This window comes from Suricata suricatta, chromosome 6 (assembly GCF_006229205.1).
Source record: "Suricata suricatta isolate VVHF042 chromosome 6, meerkat_22Aug2017_6uvM2_HiC, whole genome shotgun sequence".
Taxonomy (NCBI): domain Eukaryota; kingdom Metazoa; phylum Chordata; class Mammalia; order Carnivora; family Herpestidae; genus Suricata; species Suricata suricatta.
In genome coordinates, this window is record NC_043705.1 from 30746236 (window position 1) to 30769459 (window position 23224).

Here is a 23224-nt window from a genome sequence, read left to right on the forward strand (position 1 = left end):
GTGGGGTGTGATCCTTTCAGTGGTCATGCAGGTATTAACCAATCCACAATCCTATTGAACCTAGTTATTAATACTCTGTTTCTAACAGGCGTCTCACATTTTACACTTCGAGATTATTTGTAGACTTCCTTAAAAAAGCATTTTGAAGACTAGTTATCTACCTATTATGTGTTAAACATTCCTTGTTTTCTTGTGCTCTTCCCTATCGTTTTGTAAGTGGGAAAGTTTTTCAAGCCCCTGCAGTGTGTCTTACTTGACTTTAGCAGATAGGTCTTTGCTAGGGTTAGCTCTTTATGGATCACAAGTGTCAATAAGAGCAATAGTATTGCAATCAGATGACACTGAACAAACCTAGGGACACCCAAATCATCAACTTCAGGTTCCTTTTGTGCTTCCTGACTTTTATCTAAAGATGTATTTTTTTATGGTGTTTAATGTTTTATTTGGGTTGGGACATAGGAGTGGGTGGGAGGACCTCCTGTAATGCTGTTGTACTGTTGAATCAGCAGAGTAATGTTTATAAATATGTGACTAATTCTGGACTTAGTTCCACAGCCCCAAGTATGAAGAGCCAATATGTTTAACAAGCTAAACACAGGAATACTAGAATGGATTCCTTTGGCCAAACTATAGGCTATGCCAAGAATCTGATGCAATAGAGAAGGAAAAACAAGCCTCTGAAAAAAAGTCATCAACTTATTCATGTTTTAATACAGTGGAGTACCGTGGTCTTATGGATAGGCAATCTAAAAAGGAAAACAAACCCAAAACGTTTAAGGCCAATAGAGAAGTCAAAACATGTATCAAGGCAAAGAAGAATGTGCAAAAAATAAAATAAAATGATAACTAGCAGCAGAACCATACAAGGAGAACTTTTCAACTTTCATATCATCTTACATATGAGTCTTTAAGCTCATTTTTTATTCTCTATTTTGAATGGATTTGGAAACTCTCACACATGCAGAAGTTACTGCTTTTTTAGTGCTTAATAACCACATCAAGTATTCTCAAGAGACCCCATTACCTTGAGGGCGACAAAAGACCCCTTGGGTCACCTGAATATCTTGCTATTTCTATTTACCATTAACAGCAACAACAACAAAAAATCACCTAATAGTGAAATAAATAAAACTACTCTTTATGAAACATACACTAGTGAGAGATAATATTAAGTAAATTATTCAGTGGGACAAAAATGGTTTTCCTATCTTAATCTACAATAATGTTTATAAATATGTGAGCCCATTATCTGGGAGAGCCCATAACCCTGTCTTCTGTACTTTGTGGATAACGGAATAAGAGATTTTATCTCAGGTCAGGAACTAGAATCCATGAGTAGAGGGGACAATTATGAGAGACCCCTAGGAGACTTAGGAAGAAACAGAAGCTGTGCATTTGGTAGTAGTTACTCAGGATACCCTCCTCCCTACCCTCTTACCAGCACTGCCTTCTTTTCTTTCTATTTGGATCCCTCCTCCCCAACCCATTTTGCCTGCTATAATCTCTTCTTCCTCTGTCTTGCCTCTTCCTGGCATTACTTTACTGCTATTTTACCAACCTGAACCTTGGATTAAACCTAGCTCAGGTAAGAATTTAATTACTTTCAAAATATACAAGGGACTTGGGGGGAGGCAGCATGGGTGCAGTGGAATAGGAGAAGCCTAAATTCCGTTTTCAGTTCTGCCGCGTGAATCTCTATGACCTTACGCAAGTCATTTTTTCATTTCTGGGCTTCACTTTCCTCATCTAAAAATAAAATTGAATGTAAATGAACTCAAAAGTGTCTCCCAGTGCTAACATTTCAAATCCTTTTACTTGTGAATGAGGATATATGGTATGGGAACGCTGGAAGTGAATAGAATGTTTACGTTACTGAGGTTTGGGAGAACTATTGGTTCTCACATAGAATCAGAAGCCTGCTATTGTGGAGAACAGTACTGATTTTGAGATTTTAACAGAGGCAGAAGAAAACCTTGCACATTCGCAGTGAGACCTCAAATCATTAAGAAACGTCCTGCTGAGGCATAGGTCAAACCCCATGAGAATAACAGCTTTTTCAAGGAATAAAACGATATCATCAAGGTTTCTGGACCCAGTTATTGCAAGTAGTATTTAATGTAATAAAATTCCACCACCAATAAAATTATTGATGTTTTAAGACCCTTTAAATGTATTGTGGCTACAGTGTGCTGACTTGCCCTTTTATAGGCCAGTCTGCTTCCTTCAGTCCCTGCTCTCAAAGGGGAAATCCTATCACCTCAGCTAACCAGAACAAAGAAGAGAGTTGGACAGCCAATGGTGGCCTCTCCCAACCAGAGGTAAGAAATCTCAGGACTCAGAACTATAATGTTCAGCTTTTCTTGTAGGTTCTGGCCAATCCTCCTCCCATCCTCAAAGCTTCCAAGAAGGGGAAAGACTAGTCATGTTATAGTTTAAAGCCAAACCAAAAGGAATAGTTAATAAACTTGGTTCTGTCCCACTGTTTAAGACCTTTGGACCACACTGGAAACCAGGAAGTGGCAAATAAGCCTGTAGGAAAACAGCTTCTGAACATCTTGTTCCCTAACTAGTCCTAGATCTCTTCTACCAGGAAGTGTTTGTTGCTGGTTGTGATGTCTTCCCGGTGGACCCTGTCCTGGGCTGAGGGGCTCTGATAATGCTGTATTTTCTGTTCATCCTTAAAGATTTGTCACCATTTGCCACAGGGCAGATTCTTTATCTTTACTTTCTCCTGTAGCAAATGAATGAAAGAAAGATGGTTTTAAGTTCCCAGAACTTACATGTATTAAGACCACTTCCAATAAAGAACAGAAGGCTGGGCTCCAAGACTCAATTTGGAAAACAGGATCATGAATCTCACCATCAGATTGCGAGCCAATTTTGTGATTATGTTTTACTTCCTGTTTTATCTTCATGGTATTGGTATGAGTCTAAAGTACTTGGTCTGGTAGCAGAGATCTGATATTCCCTTATAGGCTTAATCACGTCTTGGAGCCTGGGCACAGGGCCTTTTTGCTTGTTAGTAGTAAACTCCCATATTCTAACAGGGAATCATTATTGAGACTCTAATTGCATGCATGATATATCTGGTTTTCTCTCTCAAGCAAACAACCCGGCTCTAGTTCCCCAGCCCTCATTGGACACAGCGTCTCAAGAAAACTAAGCTTCTAGCAGTAGTATCACAGTAGCATTAACTGCTGCTGTTGGTTTCTGTAGTAGAAATTAACAGAAAGGTGACCTCACTTCCACACTGATCCTTCTTGAAAACATTTAACACTAATCTTCTAGATCTACTTGCACTGGTCTTTTTCAGTCTCTTCTGGTGAATCCTCTTCCTCTGCTACCCTTAAATAAATGTTGATGTGCTCAGGCGTCTTAGGCTGCATCTTCTGTCCAGGTGATTTCGTCCCACACTCTTGGATTTCATTCCACCCAGACCTGAATCACTAGCCCACATTTCTCCCCCTGAGCTTCAGACCCATATATTTCGCTCCTTACTCTGCTGTTTCAGCTCAGTATTCCACATATTCATTCCCCAATGTAAGATAGGCATCTCGTGTTTTCCCTGTTATATTAGGTAGTACTACCACTACCAAGGCTCTCAAGTCAGAAGATTGGGAATTATCCTAGCTTTGCTCCTTCACCCTCACCCCACCTTAGTCACCTTATCTTTCCCCCTCCTGCCCATTTCTCTCCACTTAGAAGCTGAGTTGTGATGGCTCCCTGCAATCTGCCCCCAAGCCTTACTTACCCTCCAGCACTTTCAAGATACTTCTTTTAGGGGCGCCTGGGTGGCTCAGTCCGTTAAGCGTCCGACTTCGGCTCAGGTCATGATCTCACAGTTCGTGGATTCGAGCCCCATGTTGGGCTCTGTGCTGACAGCTAGCTCAGAGCCTGGAGCCTGCTTCAGATTCTGTGTCTCCCTCTCTCTCTGACCCTCCCCTGCTCATCTCTTTCTGTCTCTCAAAAATAAATAAAAAACATAAAGTTTTTTTTAATTAAAAAGACACTTCTTTTGGTATACACGACTTTGTAAGAAGCTCAAAAACATTTCTGAAACAATAAAATACATATATTCTTGCTACCTGAAGTGCTACTCTAAGGACCTACAGACTTTCGGGACTGCATCACCTGGGATCTTATTAAAAACCTAGACTCTTGGGTCCCACGACACACTTACCATATAAAAATCCTCATTTTACAAGATCTCCAGGTGACTTATGTGCACATTAAAATTTGAGAAGCACTGAGTTATTAAAATACAACTTTAAAATTTTTTTTAATGTTTATTTATATTTGAGAGAGAGAGAGAGTGCAAGAAGGGGAGGGGCAGAGAGATGGGAAGGCAGAACCTGAAATAGGCTCCAGACTCTAAGCTGTCAGCACAGACCCCAATGCGAGGCTCAAACTCACGAACCTTGAGAGCATGTACTGAGCTGAAGTGTGATGCTTAAACAGCTGAGCCACCCAGCCAGTAGCCACCCCTATAACGCTTTTTTTAGTGAGTGTAAAAATCAGAGGTAAGAGAAAATCTGATGAAGCCAGAACTGAAGTAATATAAATACTGATAAATGCATGAAGTCCTGTGGTCCATACTTAATGGAACAGGGGGGGTGGGTAGCAGTTGGTAATGCTGATTTTAAGTCATAAGAGAAGTGGATCAAATCAAGATTTTGATGTTTAATTTTGAGAGACTGTGTGCTAGCGGGGGAGGGGCAGACAGAATTCAAAGCAGGCTCCACATTATCAGCGCCAAGCCCAGTGTGGAGCTCCACATCACCAATCATGAGATGATGACCTGAGCCAAAGTCACACACTCAACGAATCCACCCACGTGCCCCCAAATCAAGATTTTTACTATATGTAGGTACTAGGCTTAGTACTTACTCTCCCACCACTTCTCTCCTGCTTCCTTTCATATCACTGTGCCTACATCAAAAAAAATCTAAGGCCAGCCTCTGATCTTCCTTTCCAGAGGGCTAAAAACAAAGCTCTCCTTACCAGCCCCCTGCCCTTTTTTAGTTTCCTGAGGTTAGCTCTGGCAGGGAGTTCAAAGAGCAGGCCTCTCCTCTCCCCCAACATTTATTCATCTTTTAATCAGTCCAGGTATCACTTCTCCCAAAAAGGCCACCTCCCTCCCTAACCTTCCCCTTCCTGCTGTACACCAGGCCATGGGGCCACTTTTACCCTATACCCTAATTGATTGATGGGAAACAGTGCTCAGCTGTGAAGAGCACAGGCCATGGAATCAGATATACTCAGGTCTGAAACCCAGCTCCCCCTCTTACAAGATATGACTTTGAACCAGTGACTTAACCTCTCTGGGCTTTAGTTTCCTCACCTGTAAAATGGCTAATAACAGTGCTTTACTGTCTAAAACTGTTGAGAGTAATGGGTGAATTAACACATGTGTACCATAGTTCACTGGTCCGGGGACACAGCTCAAACTGTAAATACTAAACAGCTGAGTGGCTAGACTCAGGCCCAGCTGGGAGGAAATGAAGGCCTGTGCCTCGGGGCTTCTAACGCTCCAACTTTCTCCCTGAGTCGGGTTTGTGCTTTGCGTCTGGGGCGGAGCCGTCGGATTGAGTGACGGCTGGTGGCCCGCCCCGGGCGTGACGTCGTCTTGGTGTTGTTGCTGAGGCCGCACGTGGTCCGCTGAGTCCGCTTCAGACTTAGGTACACTCTGCGTCTTCTGCACCAGCCGATTGCCTTCCTGCTTGTCCTGGACGCTATGTCCACATCGACGAGCTGCCCGATTCCTGGGGGCAGGGAGCCGCTGCCCGACTGCTACAGCACCACGCCTGGGGGCACACTATACGCCACTACCCCGGGAGGTCAGCTGGCCGGGCTGGGGGTACGCGGGCTTTGGGCAGGCCAGCGCGTGCATGCTGTTGCAGGGCAGGGGTGGAGAGGTGCAGGCCTTGGACTCTGTCCGCAGGCCCCTCTAGCTTCTGCAGGGGATCGGGGATGTTTGGAACTGAAGCCCAGTACCCTGAAACTTCAAAGTGATGCAACACGGCCTTGAGCCTAGCTTCCGGGTGACTCTGTGCCTTGGTCACCCGCCCTTCCCAACTTTGCCGCTGGGGAGTACGAGCCGAAGCTCCACCTGAGCTTGGTCTCGGCGGAGAGCCGAAGGTCTTCCAAAGCGGTTAGAATGGGGCTCATGTACTTGGGGCCAGGAGCTTTGGGCTGCCTGCTTGGGATCTTGAGCTGCTCGGCTCCCAACCCAGGGTTTCCTGCCACGTGGAGGCTGAGTGGAGGGAGGGGCAAGAACAGGGTAAGGCCCTTTGAGGACAGAACTGGGGCCAAATTCCTCTAGGCTGGGACCGAGTCTGATAGGACTTGGGAGGGGTCAGGATAAGAACAGTTTGTCCCGGAGTTTCACCGGGAAAGCAGCTGTCCGGAGGAACACAGCTTTTCCCTGCAGGGTATCAGAACCCAGGTGGTAGCAGGGGTGAAATGCCTTTTTACATCAACTGTTATTTGGCTTCCCGATCCAATTGTATGAAGGGTAACGCCCCCCACCACCCACCGTAGCAGTGAAGCCCCAGGAGCCAGCAGAGCAACACGAAGTCTCCCAGATTTGTGCTCCTCTTGAAACCGTGATCTGAAGCTATCCTAAACCAAAAGCCCGTGGGCATCCCACTTTTCTTTATGGCACTTAGCCACATCTTGGTTAGACCTGGAAGTCTTCAAGTGCTGTGAGGGCTAGGCAGCTGAGATCCTGGCTGGGCTGCAGAGTACTAGCCCTTTAATACATGGGGAAATGTGACTCCCAGGCCCCTAAAAGGCACATTGTGACACCCCAGATAGCTCCATACCCAGGCTCCGGCGTCTTACCTAGTCCCTACCCCTTAACAGGCACCAGGATCATCTACGACCGAAAGTTCCTGCTGGAGTGCAAGAACTCCCCCATTGCCCGGACACCCCCCTGCTGCCTCCCTCAGATTCCCGGGGTCACAACTCCTCCAGCAGCGCCCCCCTCCAAGCTGGAGGAGCTGAAGGAGCAGAAGGAGACAGAGGAAGAGATACCCGGTAAGGAAAGCAGGGCCTAAAATTAAGAAATGCCTGGAGTCCAAATGCCCCTGTGAAGTAGAGCGGGAGGTTAATGCTGAGGGGCTTCTGCACTGATGCTGAGCCTGCAGACCCTCAGCCTGGCAACCAGTTCAACTTCTTTCTCTTTCTCCAGATGACGCACAATTTGAAATGGACATCTGATCCAGTGCAGAAGATCCTGTGTGGAGTCGAGGAGTCCCTCATGCCGCTGCTGCCATCGCCTCTTCCTGGGGTATTCCAAATGCCACTTGGCCTCATCTAATCTGTATGGGAGTGACTTGTTGATTTCGGGCCTCCCTTAGTTCTGAGGCAGCTAGACCAGGGATAGAGTGGGCAACTTGCCAAGCCCTTAGCTCTACTTTCCCTTTGGTCTATAGGTACTCTTCCCAACTCCCAGCCCTCCGTCGTCAGGGGCTGAGGCTGGGACTGAAGGATGGAGTATGTCACTGTCTGACTGCTTAGTAAACATTCAAAGAAATGCCTTGACTCCAGTGTTCTCATCACTGACCTTGCCATGTCAGCCACACAGCTGAGGGCCCCAGCCGACCTGGTTGGTGTCAGAGGTTCCCTTCCCAGTTGTCACTGGGCCCACTTCCAGCAGCAGTTAGAGCCTGAGGCAGGCTATGGGGGCAGGCTACAGAAGCTGCCAAACCATAAACAGCAATTGCCTGACCCCAGCCAAGAGCTGTTCCAGCCTTTCCAGGAAGCAGCCTTCCTGAAATTGGGCCTCTCCAGCAGTTCCTCCCTATCTATTCCAAAGCAGGAAAAAAGAGACACTGCCCCAGGGTTTAACCTTCTCCAGTCTTCTCCCCATGCCTTGTCTGACTCCCACCTGTGAAGATCAGTCCCCTATTCCAACACTGGAAACCTATATCCTCCCTTCCGAGCAGGATTTGAACCTGTGTGGCCCCTTCTCCTGGCTCTCTTGTCCTCAGAGGGTTAGAAGAGACTTTTGAGCCCAAATTGAGGCCCCAAAAATCACAATCCATGATCCCCCATCTCAGCAATCTGTTCTTTTTCTCCTTCAGTTTATACAGCTACGTTCTAATCTCTGTACCACTCTGTAGCATCTCAAGGGTGACAGAGTACAAATAAGGCAGTGTCCTTTTCTTGAGGGAAAACTCTCTGCTGTTATTGAGCCTCTGATCTCATACCGAAATGAAGTCATCCAAAAATAGGGACGGTCAGCCCAGCAAGAAAGGTGTGTTTCAGTCTAACTGGGGGGAAGTGGCAGGCAGCAAGTGATCATGCCTAGCAAGGCCATTCATGATGAAGGGAGGAAGGAACAGTTCTGCAGAGTATACAAAGAGCAGGGCAATCAAGGACACTACAGGGGACCAGTATGGCACAAAAAGGGCTGATCTCTCCTACCCAGGCCCACTACTGAGATGTTTTTATTGAAATACATATGTTATGGTACAAGTGACTTCCCTGTGGTTCGTGTGGCACCTCTTCTCTTAGAGGTGGGTGGATCAGGCCAAGGATCCCAAAGGGGCAGACAGTCTTCCAAGTGATTAAGAGGGAACCTCCCTGCCAATGCATAGGAAATGGTGGGAGGTGAGTCTAGGGATCCCACAGGATTATGGAGCCTCTTGGACACCTGGTACCATCTGGTCCTCCTCAGCTGTAGCTGTAGATTTCTCCTCATTGGCCTCTTCCTCTGAAGACAGATTCCTCTTCTCTGCAATTAATCTTTTAACTCCCACCATCCACTGACTGACTTCAGTCACATGGTCAACCATGAGTGAGCGGTGGATGTCATCTGCTGCATCCCATTGGTGACGTGAAAGCTCTGAGGAAAAACAAGCAGCCTGGGGCAAAAGACCTAGCTCCCATTCCTCTCCTCCCAACTAGTCAGAACCTCAGCATCTATTACAGCTCAGCCACCCACAAGTCGATGGTCCTCTAGGCTATACCAAGTGACCTAGCCGTACCTTGCACCAGCAGAGCCATCCTCTTCTTCACAGGCACTGACAGCTTCCCTACAGCCCACTGTTCCTGCAGCAGAGTCAGGCGGCGGCTGATGTCATCACACACCTGCTTCTGAGAGACAGAAGCCCCCTCCAAGTCAGTCCACCAACCCAACAGGGGCAGGAGAAAGGTCACGCCAGTTAGGAAGCACCTGCTGTCTCTGGCCTGAGGAACTTCACACTTAATCTGGTTAGAGGCCCCACTGAGATTCTCATAAATCTTATGGATCTCCTCCCTAAGAAAAATATGTGTGCCTAGAATTTTAAAATTTCCAGGATTTCTTAGATCCTCAGAAACTCACTCTGTAGTGTGACTTTACAAATAAGAAAACTAAGGGCCAAAGAAGTAAAACTTACTATGTTACTTTCCTTTAAGACTTCTCAGATCCCTTGCCTCCAGAGAACAAAGAAAACACCATAGATCCAAAAAGGGGGTTTCCTTCTCCCTCCCTGAGAACAGAATCAGCAAAGTCTCTTCTAAATGGTCTAGAGGCGGGGCACCTGGGTGGCTCATTCGGTTAAGTGTCCGGCTTAGGCTCAGATCATGATCTCATGGTTCGTGGGTTTAAGCCCACGTCGGGCTCTGTGCTCACAGCTAGCTCAGAGCCCAGAGGCTACTTCAGATTCTGTATCGCCCTCTCTCTATGACCCTTCCCTGCTTGTGCTATCTGTCTCTCAAAATAAATTTAAAAAAAAAATTTAAAAAAGTTTAACTATTAAAAAAAATGGCCTAGGGTATGAAAATCAGGTTGTTATCCTCACTAATGGTATATGAATTCAATTCTTGTTTCCATCAGCTTTTTCTACTGACTGTCCTTTGGAAATCCTGTGAACCCACATGAAATTCCATGTTCATTTTTCTGATAAGTCCTTAGCAGATTCTGAAGGGGGTCCATGTCTCAGAAATGGCTAAAAGCCAAGGCCAGTAAGACTAAAGGGTCTACCTTTGAGAGCCACACCTGCATCTGGCTGTCGCAGTCCTTCTAGCATCCGGCTAGCCATAGCTTATTACCTTTGTGTGACCGCGGCAATCCTCCAATGCCTCTTCCAAAGGTTTGAGCACGTCTTCCAGCAGAGTTTCAGATTCAGTGACTGAGAAATTTGTTGGCTCCACACTGGAGGTAGGACAGCTCCCCACAGGTGGGGGCCTGGAAGTCTTACTTGAAGGAGGTGGAGGCCCCATTGGGGGGAGCCCTGGAGAAGTCTGTGAGGTGGGGACTGAAAAGGTAAAGTGGAATCAGGCAAACATGGCTAAAACAGGTAAGAAGCTCTAACTTCATCCCTTCTATTTTTTTTTAATATATATTGTTAATGTTTTATTTATTTTTGATAGAGAGACAGAGCATGAGAGGGGGAGGGGCAGAGAGAGAAGGAGACATAGAACGGGAAGCAGGCTCCAGGCTCTGAACTGTCAGCACAGAGCCTGACGCGGGGCTCGAACCCACGAACGTGAGATCTGACCTGAGCCGAAGTCGAAGGCTTAACCGACTGAGCCACCCAGGCTCCCCTAACTTCATCCCTTCTAAAGGGCTATTCTCTGGGACAGCCCATACATTCAAAAACGTGTATTTCTGAATTCTCTACCATAAGCCAATGTGCAAGGCACCAGTGACCAGAGAGATTAGGTTCCTGACATCAGAGCAGAAATTCTAGAGAAAGGAAGACACACACACACACTTACCAAAGTATGTTGCATGTTACAAAGAAAACATGATGTAATAAAAGAATAGTATAACTACTTAGACTGAGTGTTCAAGGAAGGCCTTCTAAGGTGACCTCTATGTTTGTCTTTGCTCATCCAATATGTGGCATTTAGCAACTTACCTTTAACCCCTGAGCTTGGGTTCCTCTTCTGTAAAATGGGGATATCATGGCAGTAGCACTTACTTCACAAGGTTGCAGTGGTGAGTAAGTACGAATACAGGTGCAGATGCTAGATTTCTGTGTAACAGAAGTCCTCACAAAGTTAAGAACTAACGATGAGGTACATGCAGCCATGAAGAGTTGAAGGAACTGTGAACTAGGCAGAGATAAGGGCAGTGCCTAAGAGGCAGGAAAAGTCCTGACTTGTTCAAGTTACACAAACCAGCCCTGCATGGATAGAAAGTAGTAACACTAAAGAAAGTAGTATGAGCTATCTCTGGAAAAGTAAGCAGGGGTCCAGACCCCACAGAGCTTTGAAGGAGTTTGGTCTCGAGCCTAATGGTAATGGTAAGCCACTGTAGGTTTATAAAAGCAGGGGATGATTTGACTGATTTTTTAAGACATTCACTCCATATGGTCTGAAAAATGGATGGAAAAAAATGAGAATAGGTCAAGAATGGAGGCATGTACACCAGTTGGGAGGTAAACAGCGTAGTTCAGGAAAGAGAAGGCTGCCATGGACTAGAGGGAAAGAGCAGATGAGGGGATATGGAGTGGTCTTAATTTAGGAGGCAGTGACGGGACTTGTGCATTGGGAGTGAGGGGGAGAGGAGTCAAGGATGACTCTTGGTTTCTGCCTTTAGTAATGGGATGGTCGCAAGCACCGTGGAAGAAGACTGAAGAGAAAAATCAATTCTGGGCATCAACATCTACACGGATAATTCCTCTAATACTTGGCCTCTTGGTTTCTTGAGCTCTTCACCTCCAGTGATGATTTTCCCCACCCCTTCCTTAGCCTCTCACACCTCTCTGTCTTGTTCACAAGAACACTGTTAACAAGTGTTCACATCTCCAAAATCTGACCACCTCTCCAGCCCCGCCAATCAGATTTCACGGTGCATAAAAAATCACTCCCTTATAAACACTGTTCCCTCACTTATCCCCTCCCATCGTCCCACTTTCCTGGTAAATCCAACTTGCTGCACTTGGTGGAAGGAAAAACAAAGCTGTGCTTCTGAGTTACACTTGAAATCCATGGATACAGATTTCATAAGGTACCCAACACTAAAATTCCTATCCTTTGCCTTGTTTTTCCATTCTTCAGAACCATTTTCACATTTTCTCTCTCAATTTGTCAACCTTCTCCCCCTGCCTTTCCTCTCCCTGCAGTCTACTTCCAACACCGCCTCATATTTCCCTGAGAAAAGAGGTCGTTAACTCATCTTCTCCCCACCAGTTCTACTAACCCACCTGTACCTGTGGCCACTTTCCTTCCTCCTCTGAAAGACGAAAGTTTCCTGCTCCTCTCAGAGGCCATCTTTCCAGCTGTATTGACGCTGGCCTCTTGCCTTCGCTAGGCTTCTCTCCTGCAGTTATCCTGTTTTCCTGCACCACCAGTTCTCCCACTAGAGAATCAGCCCATCGGCTCTAGTGTTCACCATCTTAGAAACAAAAACATCCCTTACCTTGCATTCATTCCATCCTTGGGCACAGCCTCATTTCTCTCTGCCTCACAGCAGAATTCCTTGAGCTATAGTTTATAGTTACTGTCTGCTTTTTTTTTTCCTCCTAAAGATGTACATCAATCAGTGTTTCTCAACCTGGGGAGATTCTGTCCCCGGGGCAAATGTCTGGAGGCATTTTTGGCTGTCACAACTAGGTGAGTGCTACTGGCATCTAATGGGTAGAAACCAGGGATGCTACAAAACATCCTAGAACATACAGGACAGTCCCTCACCACAAAGAACTATCTGACCCAAACAAAACGTCTGTCGTGCCAAGGTTTGAGAAGCCCTGGTTTGTGGCGTTCCTCTGCAGTGCTCTGAGTGTGGATAATACAGGGGTCCTGGAAAGCTACATCTGAGACCCTTTCTCAGGGCCATAGATACCCCACTTGTTGGCATGGGAAACGCTCAGAAGTAAAGACGGCCTTCCTCTGATTTAAGCTTTTCTGTGGCTTCCAGCTTTACACAGATTAAAATACCAACTCCTTTTCCTGGTTTACAAAACCCCATCTGCTGTCTACTCAGATTTTAATTCTCAAATTTTAATTTATCCACCCCACTGTGCTCTAGCCACCAGGTATTCATTCCTTCAGTCTCTGAATTTGCCAAACTTTTCTCAGAGCCTTTGCACTCACTAGCTGTTTGCAATGTGTGAAATCTGTCCATCTCCAAAGCTAGAGAATAGCCTCCATGAAAAGTGGAACCTTTGTCTTGTTTACCCTCAGGCAGTGCCTGGCTCAGAGATGCTCAGTAGATAACACTGATTAAATGAATGAGTAGCGCGTTAAGTCTGGATGCTTATATAACCAAGTGACTATGCAGAAAAGACAAATGGATATTACCACTATGGTATTCCAGGAAGAGCTACAGGTTGAAAATAAAATTTGAAAATAAAAACTATATTAAAAACTATAGGTCCGGATGAGTCCCCTAGGGTGAAAGCAAAGAGAGTCTTTTGAAACTTTCTATTTATTGACCTGGGCAGTAAAGAACGGGCTCGGAAAAGGGCCTGCCCTGTGCCCCATTAACGAGCTCAAGCTCTCAGGGAGACCTCAGAGGAGCACAATGGGCCCTCGGGCCAAGCTTATCCCTGGCATCGCCCATTCTCAGCCGGTCTCCGCGCAAAGGGCCCCCACGCACCTCTGGGGGAGCCATCCTGGGGGGCGGCGACCCTCTTGGTGAGCGGAGTGCGCTTGAGACCACCAGCTTGGGTCTGCAGCCCGTATGAAAACTGCGGCGGGTCGTTCCAGCCGCGCTCCTTGTTGCCTGCGGAGGTGAGGGGACGGGTGAAGCGAGCCCGGGGGAGATGGAGGGCCCGCCCCCCGTGCAGTAACTGCCCTCGGCCTAGGCTGGGGGGGCGACCCAGCGCCCCGAGCCCGCCGGCTCCGCTCACCCGGCTTCACGTACAGCTCCGCCATCTCCACTTCCGCAAGGTCAGCAGCGCAGCGCGTCACTTCCGGGGCGGCCGCAGACCCGAGCGGGTTGGGGTGTCCCCCGGACAGCCGGTTGCCAGGAGCCCTCCAGGTGGAACTGTAGTTCTGAAACGCCGGGAGCCGGTGTGGGAACACTGCGCCAGCTCCCTAAGGAACTCGAAATCTTCAGCTAAGGCATCGGGGCCCTCGTCACATGGCATCAAAGGGGGCTGTTTTCCAAGAGGCGGCTCTCTAGGAGCCCCATTCCCCTATAGGTTCAATCTGTGTCACAGCTGCTGGCAGGAGGAAGTTTAAACCCCCAGGAGCTCCTGCCCCACAATCGTCCCTGTGTGATCTAGCCAGGTGGCATAATAGAACTTCACCCCTGTCCACTGCCCTGCACATTTATGCTCTGTAGGCTCAGTAACTAGTATTCATTTTCCTTCAGGACGCCGATGTCAACTCCAGGAAGCCTACTAATACCTTAGGCCAGGTTAAGTATCCCAGCGGTGCTCCCATGACCCTGAGATTTCCTAGTTGTACCACATATTATCTTCTACCTTATTTAACTTCTTGTTCATCTGCCCTTCCGACAATTTCATAAGGTGGAACCCATGTTTTATTATATTCCACTGACTCAGTGCCTGACATACAAAAGACCTTAGAAAATAAATTTGTTGGATGAATAAAATCAGATTTCCATCACACCCATGCCCTCATATGACTACAGGCAGCCACCAACACCAAGCACAGACACAGACACTCCCCTCACACCGGTTGTTAACCCCCAACCCTGTCCCAGGCCCAATATACTCACACCCGGTGAGGTCACTGAGGGATTTTTATTTGTACTGATTTTGCTATAAAGTGTTGCTGAGGTAGAGCCAACTGTCCAGGGCCGGACAGGGGCAAGGAACACAGGGACCCAAGGAAAGGACAGCCAGGGGCCTAGGTTGTGGTGCAGGGCCTCTCAGTCATCCCTATAAATATTTAATAAATTGGGCAATAAACAGAGGGTGGGCAAGAGCCGGAGGGGCAGGCAGACAAGGCTTCAAGGACAGAGAGGCTACAGGCCCCTGGAAAATGAGGGCGATTAAAGCTGGGCATGGACCCAGAGCCTCCTTACCCAGTTCCTCCTGGATTCACTTAGGGCATGTGGAGCAGAGAGGGTTTCAGACGGAAGGCATCAAGAAAAGAGAAGACACCCCGCTTTCGAGGGGCTGCCCCTGCACCCCCAACCCCTCCTTTGAGCAGAGGGAGAGGCAGGGGACCTCCTGGGGAGTCCACGGAGCTGGTCCGCTTGAGCCGCAGGCGGGCACGGGCCTGAGCACCCCAGGCCTTGCCTCGAGCTGCAGAGGCCACAAGACACTTCTGGTACTGAACCTAGGGAAAAGGGGAATGTGAAGATCCAGCTCCTTCCTGTCCCTGGACTCCCTGAAAGCTTCTGCAGAACAGGGAACTGGCCAAGGCTTCAGTCCAGTATGAGGCTGGTAGTCGGCCCCATCTTCAGCCCCTACAGCATTCCCAGGGAGTTCAATAACAAATACAAAACTTCGCATTTACGGAGCATTTAAGGAGGGCTGAACACTGCTAAATTGCTTTTTAGGGGCAGTTGGCGGGGGTCAGTCGTTAAGCGTCCAGCTTCGGCTCAGGTCATGATCTCACAGTTCATGGGTTTGAGCCCAGCGTCGGGCTCTGTGCTGACAGCTAGCTCAGAGCCTGAAGCCTGCTTCGGATTCTGTGTCTCCCTCTCTCTCTGACCGTCCCCTGCTCACACTATCTCTCTCTGTCTCTCAAAAATAAATTTAAAACTTTTAATTAAAAAAAATTGCTTTTTATACTCTAACTTAATCCAAAGTTATTGGTCAGGTGTTACTACAGTTTTGCAAATGACAAAATTTCAGTTCAGAGAGAATGCCAAGGTCAGCTAGGCAAAAAAAAAAAAAAATCCTAGAATTTGAAGGCAAACTAGTTCTGACTACCAGCCTGTGCCCTTAATTATACCTACCATTACGCTGACTCCTCTCCATCTTTCATGAGAGCAGCCTGCCTCCTGGCAAAGTGGGCTCCCCAGTCCTGTAGAAGGTCTACAACCCAAACTTCATTCCCACCAACTGCCCCAATCTTCTTTCATTTGAACTCATTAGGGGCCCTACTTCTCGTGGCTTCTGAATCTTTGACCTTAGGTGATCTTCCTCAACCACAAATGTGAATTCACTGCTTAAAACCCTTCAATGGCTCAAAGTGACTGTGGAGACAATAAATTCATGACCACAATCTCTAAGTTCGTCCAGATGTCTGCCATTCTTCCTGCCCCCCATCTCTCACTCTCCCCTTCTGCCCTTTGCACTCCATATATACTAATTCTGAGATCCCTGATGCACAACTATTGCTCCCATCTTCACAGCTGGGGTTCCCTGTATCTGGCACACCTGTCCCATTCCCCTTCACCTGACTAACTTCTTCCTAAGACCTTTAACTCTGTTTTCTATCATGTCTTTCAGAGAGCCTTCCTGATCCCCTAAAGCGGCCGTCTCTTCCATCATCCTGTAGTGCACAGCTCCTCTGGTCTGTCTCTGGCCTAACCTAAGTGTTCTGTGAGGGCAAAGGTTGTTTCTTCTATATCAGTGAATTGCCAAAATCAAGCGAGGTGCCTGGTACCCTTTGGCACTTGTATTTTTAGAAGAAAGAGTGAACTGAACTCATAAAGTTTAAGCGTCCCACACTCCAATAACCACAGATGCCATGAAATAACCTAAATGGGACAAACAGGAAAAATAGTGCCCACCCTTGCAGGAGCAGCCCCTACATGATTCCAGCTTAATGTTGAAATTTCTATGTGTGGACCCAGTACCAAAACTTCTGATATTTTAAGTAACATTACATGAAACGTTCTAATTCTAAATATTGGCAACTAATTTAAACTTATTAACTTATTTGAGGGCAAAATGAAAGAGCCCTGGGATCAGTGGTTTGCGATTTCTGGAGAAACTGCCCATCCCCAGTACAGCAGCTGCAGGGCAAACCCACCCACCCATTTCCACCCCTTACTCACCATGCAAGCAGCCTGCACAGCTTCGGAGAGTCCCCCTGCATGGGGCTGGCACCAGAAGGCTGCGCACTGAAAGCTCTGACGGCCCAGGTCAGCAATGAGGCCAAAGGTGTGTGGGTCACGGCCAACACCAATAAAGGTCACAAGGCGCACAGGGCACTGCCACAGCGGTTCCTCCTCTGCACCAGCCTCTGCCTGCCCACACCAGGCCTAGTCATTAGAGGACCAGGCACTGGCTGGACCCACTGAGCTCTTCCAACAGCAAGCAATTACCCCTCAGCATCCCCCCTCCACAGCCCCCAACTTCACCTTCTTCTGGTACCTGAATAGGATGTGCAGTCATGAGAGAGTCAGACACGCTGAGCATGGCAGGGACCCAGGCATCCTGGTCCCCCCGGTTGGTGAGAGTACCAATGGCCTCATTCAGCATGTCCATGCCTGGGGGGATATGCCCACCATGGTGTCTCCCAGACGTAAAGAAAGAAGGGATCTGCAGGAAGTGTCTACCCCATCTCACTGACTTGGGATTCAGGAAGATGGCATTAGAATAGCTGGGGCTGGGCTTAGAATCCTGAGTCAGGAAGAGCGGCACATGCTAGGCAAGACTGGGGCTATGGATGCACTCTGAGAAATGGTTTAGATCCTGCCTTACCCCCCTTCCCTTACCTCAGAGAGCCCACCCCTCAGCCAGCTCAGTGCTCACCCATGGCTTTGGTGACTGGAAGGGTCCCCATGTACAGCGCCTCATACTTCTGAGCAGCCTGGCTCACTGCATCCAGCAGCTCCACTGAAATATACACACAGAAAGCTGGCCTGGGCTTTCTCTCGATGCCCCTTCTCCCCGCCCTTGAGAGAAATGGAGCTGGTACAAAGAAGGCCATGGAAGCTCTCTCCTCCAATTCAGGGCTTGGGATCCCTGGAACCAGCACACATCAGAAGTCCCCACACCTCCAGGGAAGTACTATAACCAGGACTAAACAACCCCAACTTTCACCAAAGTAGCCTGTTGCTGCGGTGCAGCGCCTCCCTCCCCGTACCTTGCCGTGGCAGGTCCTCAGGGGAGATGGGGTCTAGGGAACAAGGGGAATCCTCACTGACACCTACTCGCTCTGACAAGATCTGAAACACAATGCAACCGGCATGAGATAAAGCAAGAGGGGAACTGAGGTAAGGGAGCCAATACCTCCCTGACCCAACCACCTTGGAACCTTCGGACCCAGCTCGATCTCTTGGCCCTTACCTGGGCACAGAGCCCATGCAGGGCACTGGCAATGGCCTTGGCAGGGACGTCACAGCGAAACACATGGCACTTGAGCATACAGCTGTCTTTGTCACCAGCCACAAAAGCGAAGTCCCTGGCAGGGTCAGAGATGGGGCTGGGGCAGGGGCAGAGACCAGGGTAGGGTAGAGGCTGGGTAGGCGCAGGTGCCTGTACTGCCAGCAGGAGACTGGAAAGTCAGGCAAGGGATATGGTGGGGATGGAACAAGGAGATCAGGGTTGGGGCTCAAAGCACCTGGCAGTCACTCACCTGTCACTGTTCCGGAAGCATGTGGGAGCACAGGAGAGAATCAGCCCAGACTCTCAGGCTCTCCCCTATCCGTCCCTGCTGAGCTGGGCCCACCCTCCCCAACCAGGGCTGGACCAGGCAGGGGAGGCAGAGCTTGGGTCCATGTCAGAGGATCTGTGTCCAGGGGTTCAAGTACAGAGGATCAGCATCAGTGGGGATCACAGCCTGCAGGAGGGAGGGAGGAGCAACTCTCACTTGGGGGGATGCAGGGGTCCTCACCGGCCCTTGGAGCTGCCCACACCCCACACACGGATGTGCACCAGAGGCTGGCAGTGGATCAGACTATGGTCCAGAGGATTCACCAGGCTCATGGCATCCTTCTTCAGGATCATCAGCATGTTCTGGCCCTGCCAAGGAAAGGTCAGTCTGGAGCTCAGATGAAGGTGGTTGCCATGGAGAACAGGCAATTTGGCGACAACTACCTCTGCTGGGCCCTGGGCTGAATCCCCTGAAGGGCCAGCCAGCTCACCTCGCCCCAGGCACCCTGTGGGGGCTGGCTGCGGCTACGGCTGTGAGTCTGGGCCAGTTGCTGGATGCAGTTATTGACTGCAATACTGCTCTTCCCTGGTACCAGATCCTCTTCGGGTACTTCTACCCAACCCAGGGAGCGGACTGCAAAGCACTGCCGGGTTGGGGGAAAGGACAGGAGGACCCTGAGTGAGTAGAGGCAGACATGGAAATGGAATAGGAGGTGGAAAGCGATGGGAGATGTCACAGGTCCCACACACATAAACCTTCTGGTACCCACTCCTTTCACCTTTGATCATCTCTTCTCAGCCCAATCCCAGTCTTGACCTTTCCCTTGGAACAATCCACCACCCCTACCACCATTCCCTGGGCTGGTCCCTAGACCCAAGAAACTACCTTAGCCCCTGGCTCCATGCTCTGGATGTAGGATTCCTCACCATACCAGGACAAAGAGTTCCTGGAACAGAGCAGAGCTCATAAGAAGACCACACTTCCTAGAGAAGGGACAGTACTGAGACCCCAACTACTTGATGGCATGAGGTGTGCAATAAGACCCAGAACATAGTGTGCCCCAAATATAAAACCAGAGTGGGAGAGGGCCCAGTACGTATTAAATAAGTGTAACAGAGTGTGGCTTAGAATCTAAACAAAAATTCAGGACACTAGACATAGAACAAAAGTTACAATTATGGAACAGGATAAAAATGTGGACCAGAACCCCAAATTGAGACAAAAGACTCTAGAACACAGGACAGGGGCCCCCTCAGAAAGGGCCTAGGAGAATGTCCAAGATCTAGAACATGATTTATCAGTGCCCAGAAGAGGGAAGAACTTGTAGCAAAACATGAAGCACAGAACTAGGGACAAAATTCAAAACATTGAGACTCCAGAAATGGGACAGAGGCAAGAACCTGGGCTTGAAAGCAGAATGTGGGTCCAGTTGCATCCCTGAGTGCCATAGAACCCCAAGCCTTTCATTCTGCCTGGCCTATTCCTGTTACCTCCGGTCCAGTGAGCTCTCCAGGCTGGAAAAGGATCTCCCCTTGGGGGGCCGAAGTCCCCAAATCCCCTCCGTCCTCTGTAGGGAGGAGGTTAGGTCAGTAGAACAGAAGGCCTAGATCCGCACATGGGTTCAGATCCCCTCCACACACTCCACCTACCGTGCCTAGGTCCTCTGCATCTCCTGTCTCCCAGGTTGGGCGCTGCCACTGGGTGCTGCCACTGGGTACGTGCCAATAGTAAGTACCTGCAGCATCGCGTATCTTCCTCCAGCCAGGGGGCAGGCCTGGCTCCCCCTCAAGACTCTGGTCCCCCCACAAGTCATCTACAAGAACACGAAACGGGGAGAGGAAACACGGGATTGGAATGGCATATTCGTGAATTCAGAATAACATGTCAGAACCCTTCCACAGCCCCAAAGGGGACAATCCTTAGGCTGGAGTACAGGAGATCCTTTGCAGTACAAAGATCCAGGGTTCGTTTGTCCCGTGGTCCTCACCCCAAGACATACCCCGTCAACTCCCTTTTTACCCCTCAGCTCCCGATCCTCCCATCGGGACCCCGTGCACACCATCACAGTTGACCAGAATGATGGCCAACATGTAATCCTTGCCCAGCATAGCCCCGACCGCGTCCCCGCCGGCAGGCAATCTCAGCCCAGTTCGACCTCAAGAGCTGCTGCGCCCACAAGCCCAGCCTCCCTGCGCTGGCCAGGCCAACGGGCGCCGCACAAATAGGGGCTGGGGTTGGAGCTGGGTCCCAGGGGCGGGAAAGGACGGGCCTGAGCAGCGCCGCCCGCCGAAGGGTGGCGCGTATAAACAAGCGTCTGGATCCCCAAGTGGGTGCGCGTTTCCGCGCGTGGAACCGGAGAATGCGCCTGACGCCAACGCCCCCAGTGACATCACCGCGCAACTATGAGCTCATCGAGGGGCGGACGACTTGTTAAACGAACTTACGCAGCGCGCACACGCGTACGAGCATCAGATCATTGCGCCCAGGTCGTGTGCGCCCGAGGTCACGCAGTCACGGTGAAAGGACAAAAATGCCCCGGAAGTGCCTCCGCCCTCAGTAAAGATGGCCGCAGTACTTTGCATGAGGGAGGCGGGGCTGCGCCTGCGCAACAAATTCGGCGGGGAAGATGGCGGATGACAAGGTGAGTGATGTAAGGATTATCTACCGTCTGGGGTGGTCTTCACACCGTCTTGATCCTTGGAAGAGGAGATACTGGAGCCTCTCTTGCGTGGAGATGCCCCTTATTTCTTCTAGGTGGGCTTTCACTCTTTCGATTCCCTCAACATTGGGGAGTGGAGCAGCGGAACACTACACGAGGCAAGCAGAGCCCGGCATCTCCCAGGTGTCCTCTCTCCCGACCCTCACGATCCTCAGTTACTGGCACACACGCAAACACATTCACTCTGACACACTCCTCACTCTTTTGCATTCCCTGGCCCCTGAAATTCCTGTCACAGTCTTGACGTTTGCAAGCCGCACGGACCCTCCGTTCTCATTTAATTTCCCTTGGGCATACACTGACTTTCATACTTTTATGCGATCAAAGCCACTCATTTCATTTACCCACACTCCTGCAGACAGCCACCTCACCCCAACCCCAGCCAGCGCATCCAGTCACACATGTAGTTTGGTATGTCCTTAGGGGAAAAGAGGAAGAAGCCCAGGCAGAAATCAGATTTACCCCAGAGCTGCCAGGGAACTGCCTCAGGCCATCACTCACCACTGGTTTGGAAGTTCAGCATCATCCACATATTTGCTAAGTGCTTACCAGTCCCTGTGTGAGGCCTGAGGGAGGATCGGTAGACCCGACCGACCTGTTGCTACTAAGACTCTAGTCAGTAGTGCTTGCCTGATAAATCTAATAGAACGTCTCCTAGCAGTTCCTCTTTTCTCACTACACAACGCTTGCCTTATAAAATTCTGTAAGGGTGTCACAGATGCAGATCCCATCTGTCACTCCGTCCCTGGACCCCGCCCCGCATGAATTTACTTTTCAGTGCCTTTCTTCCTTTACCACCATCATCTCAGGAAGTTTTTATTAAAAAACCAACCAGCCTCTGATAGACCTGAGCAGAGAATTGGGTGAGGTTAACCTGTTCAGCAGGCTTCTCTCTTGTTCTAGGATTCTCTGCCCAAGCTTAAGGACCTGGCGTTTCTCAAGAACCAGCTGGAACGCCTGCAGCAGCGTGTGGAAGACGAAGTCAACAGTGGTGTGGGCCAGGTAAATCTGCATCTGCCCACCGCTGTTTCCCACCCCCTACCCCTGGCCTTGGGCTTCATTGCCCAGTATACTTTTGAATGGGTGATACTTATTCAGCAAATGGTTGTTGAGGACCTGTTTTCTGTGACCCCAAGGAAAGTTCCTCTAAGAAAATTATATTTGCAACATATGCAAAGCTCTTTGAGTTCGAAGTAGCATGATGAACAGGAGGGATGAAAGTAGTTTAATTTGGCTCCAGTAATGGGGGAGCATGCTAGGAAGTGAGGTTAGAGCAACAGGCAAAGGTCAGATTCCTCAGGGACATCTCTGTAGCTTTGTGGTGGTAGGGTTCTGTGGTTGGAGCCGTCTAACCCCCAGGGTTCTGAGATTGTGTGATCAGGACTCCTAGGTTCTTTTTCTGACTCCAGAATCTTTGGAGAGAATGTTACAGATTTACAGAGTAAGGATGAGGTGGTGGGATGATCTAAGGCCAGCTTGAGTAGCTCTTGGTAGAGAAGAGAGACCCTGGCTGAGTTTCCTTCTGCATTTTCCTCCACAGGATGGCTCGCTCTTGTCCTCCCCCTTCCTCAAGGGCTTCTTAGCCGGCTATGTGGTGGCCAAACTGAGGGCATCAGCAGTATTGGGCTTTGCTGTAGGTACCTGCACTGGCATCTACGCAGCTCAGGCATATGCTGTGCCTAATGTGGAGAAGACATTGAGGGACTATCTTCGGTCATTGCGCAAGGGGCCCGACTAGCTCTGGATCCCATGGGGGAGGAAGGATGACCATCTTGGGTCTGCAGGTAGAGGCCTTTCAATCAAAGACCCCATATCTGGCTTCCCCAGCCATCACCCTTTTGCTATCTCCAGCTTTTCCACAGCCTTCATCCTTGGTCTCCTTCTTGCAAAAGGTGAACAGTGGCTTATCAGCCAGTAGTCTGGACGCCCCTCCTTAACCCCATGGGACTGGCCCCAAGACTGTGGCTTTTAGGGCCACCGGCCTCTTCCTCTTCCGGCCCTGACTGTGGAGTTTGGAGCTGACTCTGATTTTCAGTATTCTCTCTAGCAATGTACCATGGCTCTTCCCTCCTGCAAGCTGGCTCCATACTGATTTTC

General features: G+C 49.2%; 4 protein-coding genes across 11 annotated transcripts; 2 read left to right on the plus strand and 2 right to left on the minus strand.

The window, feature by feature from the left end:
• The first annotated feature begins 5685 nt into the window (after positions 1-5685).
• On the plus strand, positions 5686-7545 carry EIF4EBP3 (eukaryotic translation initiation factor 4E binding protein 3). Its single transcript, XM_029942075.1, has 3 exons — positions 5686-5837; positions 6865-7038; positions 7193-7545. The coding sequence occupies exons 1-3, from the start codon at positions 5735-5737 to the stop codon at positions 7219-7221; spliced, it is 306 nt and encodes a 101-aa protein (XP_029797935.1). The 5' UTR covers positions 5686-5734; the 3' UTR covers positions 7222-7545.
• Positions 7546-8402: 857 nt separating this feature from the next.
• SRA1 (steroid receptor RNA activator 1) lies at positions 8403-14390 on the minus strand. The gene is made up of 6 exons (XM_029941181.1): positions 14370-14390; positions 13791-13935; positions 13538-13663; positions 10042-10247; positions 8994-9102; positions 8403-8851 (listed from the first exon to the last, which is right to left on the minus strand). The coding sequence occupies exons 1-6, from the start codon at positions 14388-14390 to the stop codon at positions 8640-8642; spliced, it is 819 nt and encodes a 272-aa protein (XP_029797041.1). The 3' UTR covers positions 8403-8639.
• Positions 13847-21099, minus strand: APBB3 (amyloid beta precursor protein binding family B member 3). Of its 8 annotated transcripts, XM_029942058.1 has the most exons (14): positions 20468-20796; positions 20058-20221; positions 19899-19975; positions 19294-19354; positions 18899-19051; positions 18649-18776; positions 18391-18396; positions 18102-18216; positions 17899-17980; positions 17565-17648; positions 17184-17299; positions 16865-17056; positions 14936-15192; positions 13847-13935 (listed from the first exon to the last, which is right to left on the minus strand). In XM_029942058.1, exons 1-13 carry the CDS (start codon positions 20514-20516, stop codon positions 14956-14958), a joined length of 1464 nt encoding a protein of 487 aa, XP_029797918.1. In that variant the 5' UTR covers positions 20517-20796; the 3' UTR covers positions 13847-13935; positions 14936-14955. The 8 variants fall into 8 exon arrangements, with proteins under 8 accessions (XP_029797918.1, XP_029797922.1, XP_029797919.1 ...); XM_029942062.1 differs by lacking the exons at positions 13847-13935; positions 20468-20796 and adding an exon at positions 20853-21099 and having other exon boundaries at positions 14633-15192; positions 16865-17071; positions 18102-18237; XM_029942059.1 differs by lacking the exon at positions 13847-13935 and having other exon boundaries at positions 14633-15192; positions 16865-17071; positions 18102-18237; positions 20468-20798.
• LOC115294294 (SLC35A4 upstream open reading frame protein) lies at positions 20845-23203 on the plus strand. Its single transcript, XM_029942074.1, has 3 exons — positions 20845-21049; positions 22031-22129; positions 22668-23203. The coding sequence occupies exons 1-3, from the start codon at positions 21035-21037 to the stop codon at positions 22863-22865; spliced, it is 312 nt and encodes a 103-aa protein (XP_029797934.1). The 5' UTR covers positions 20845-21034; the 3' UTR covers positions 22866-23203.
• The last annotated feature ends 21 nt before the right edge of the window (positions 23204-23224 follow it).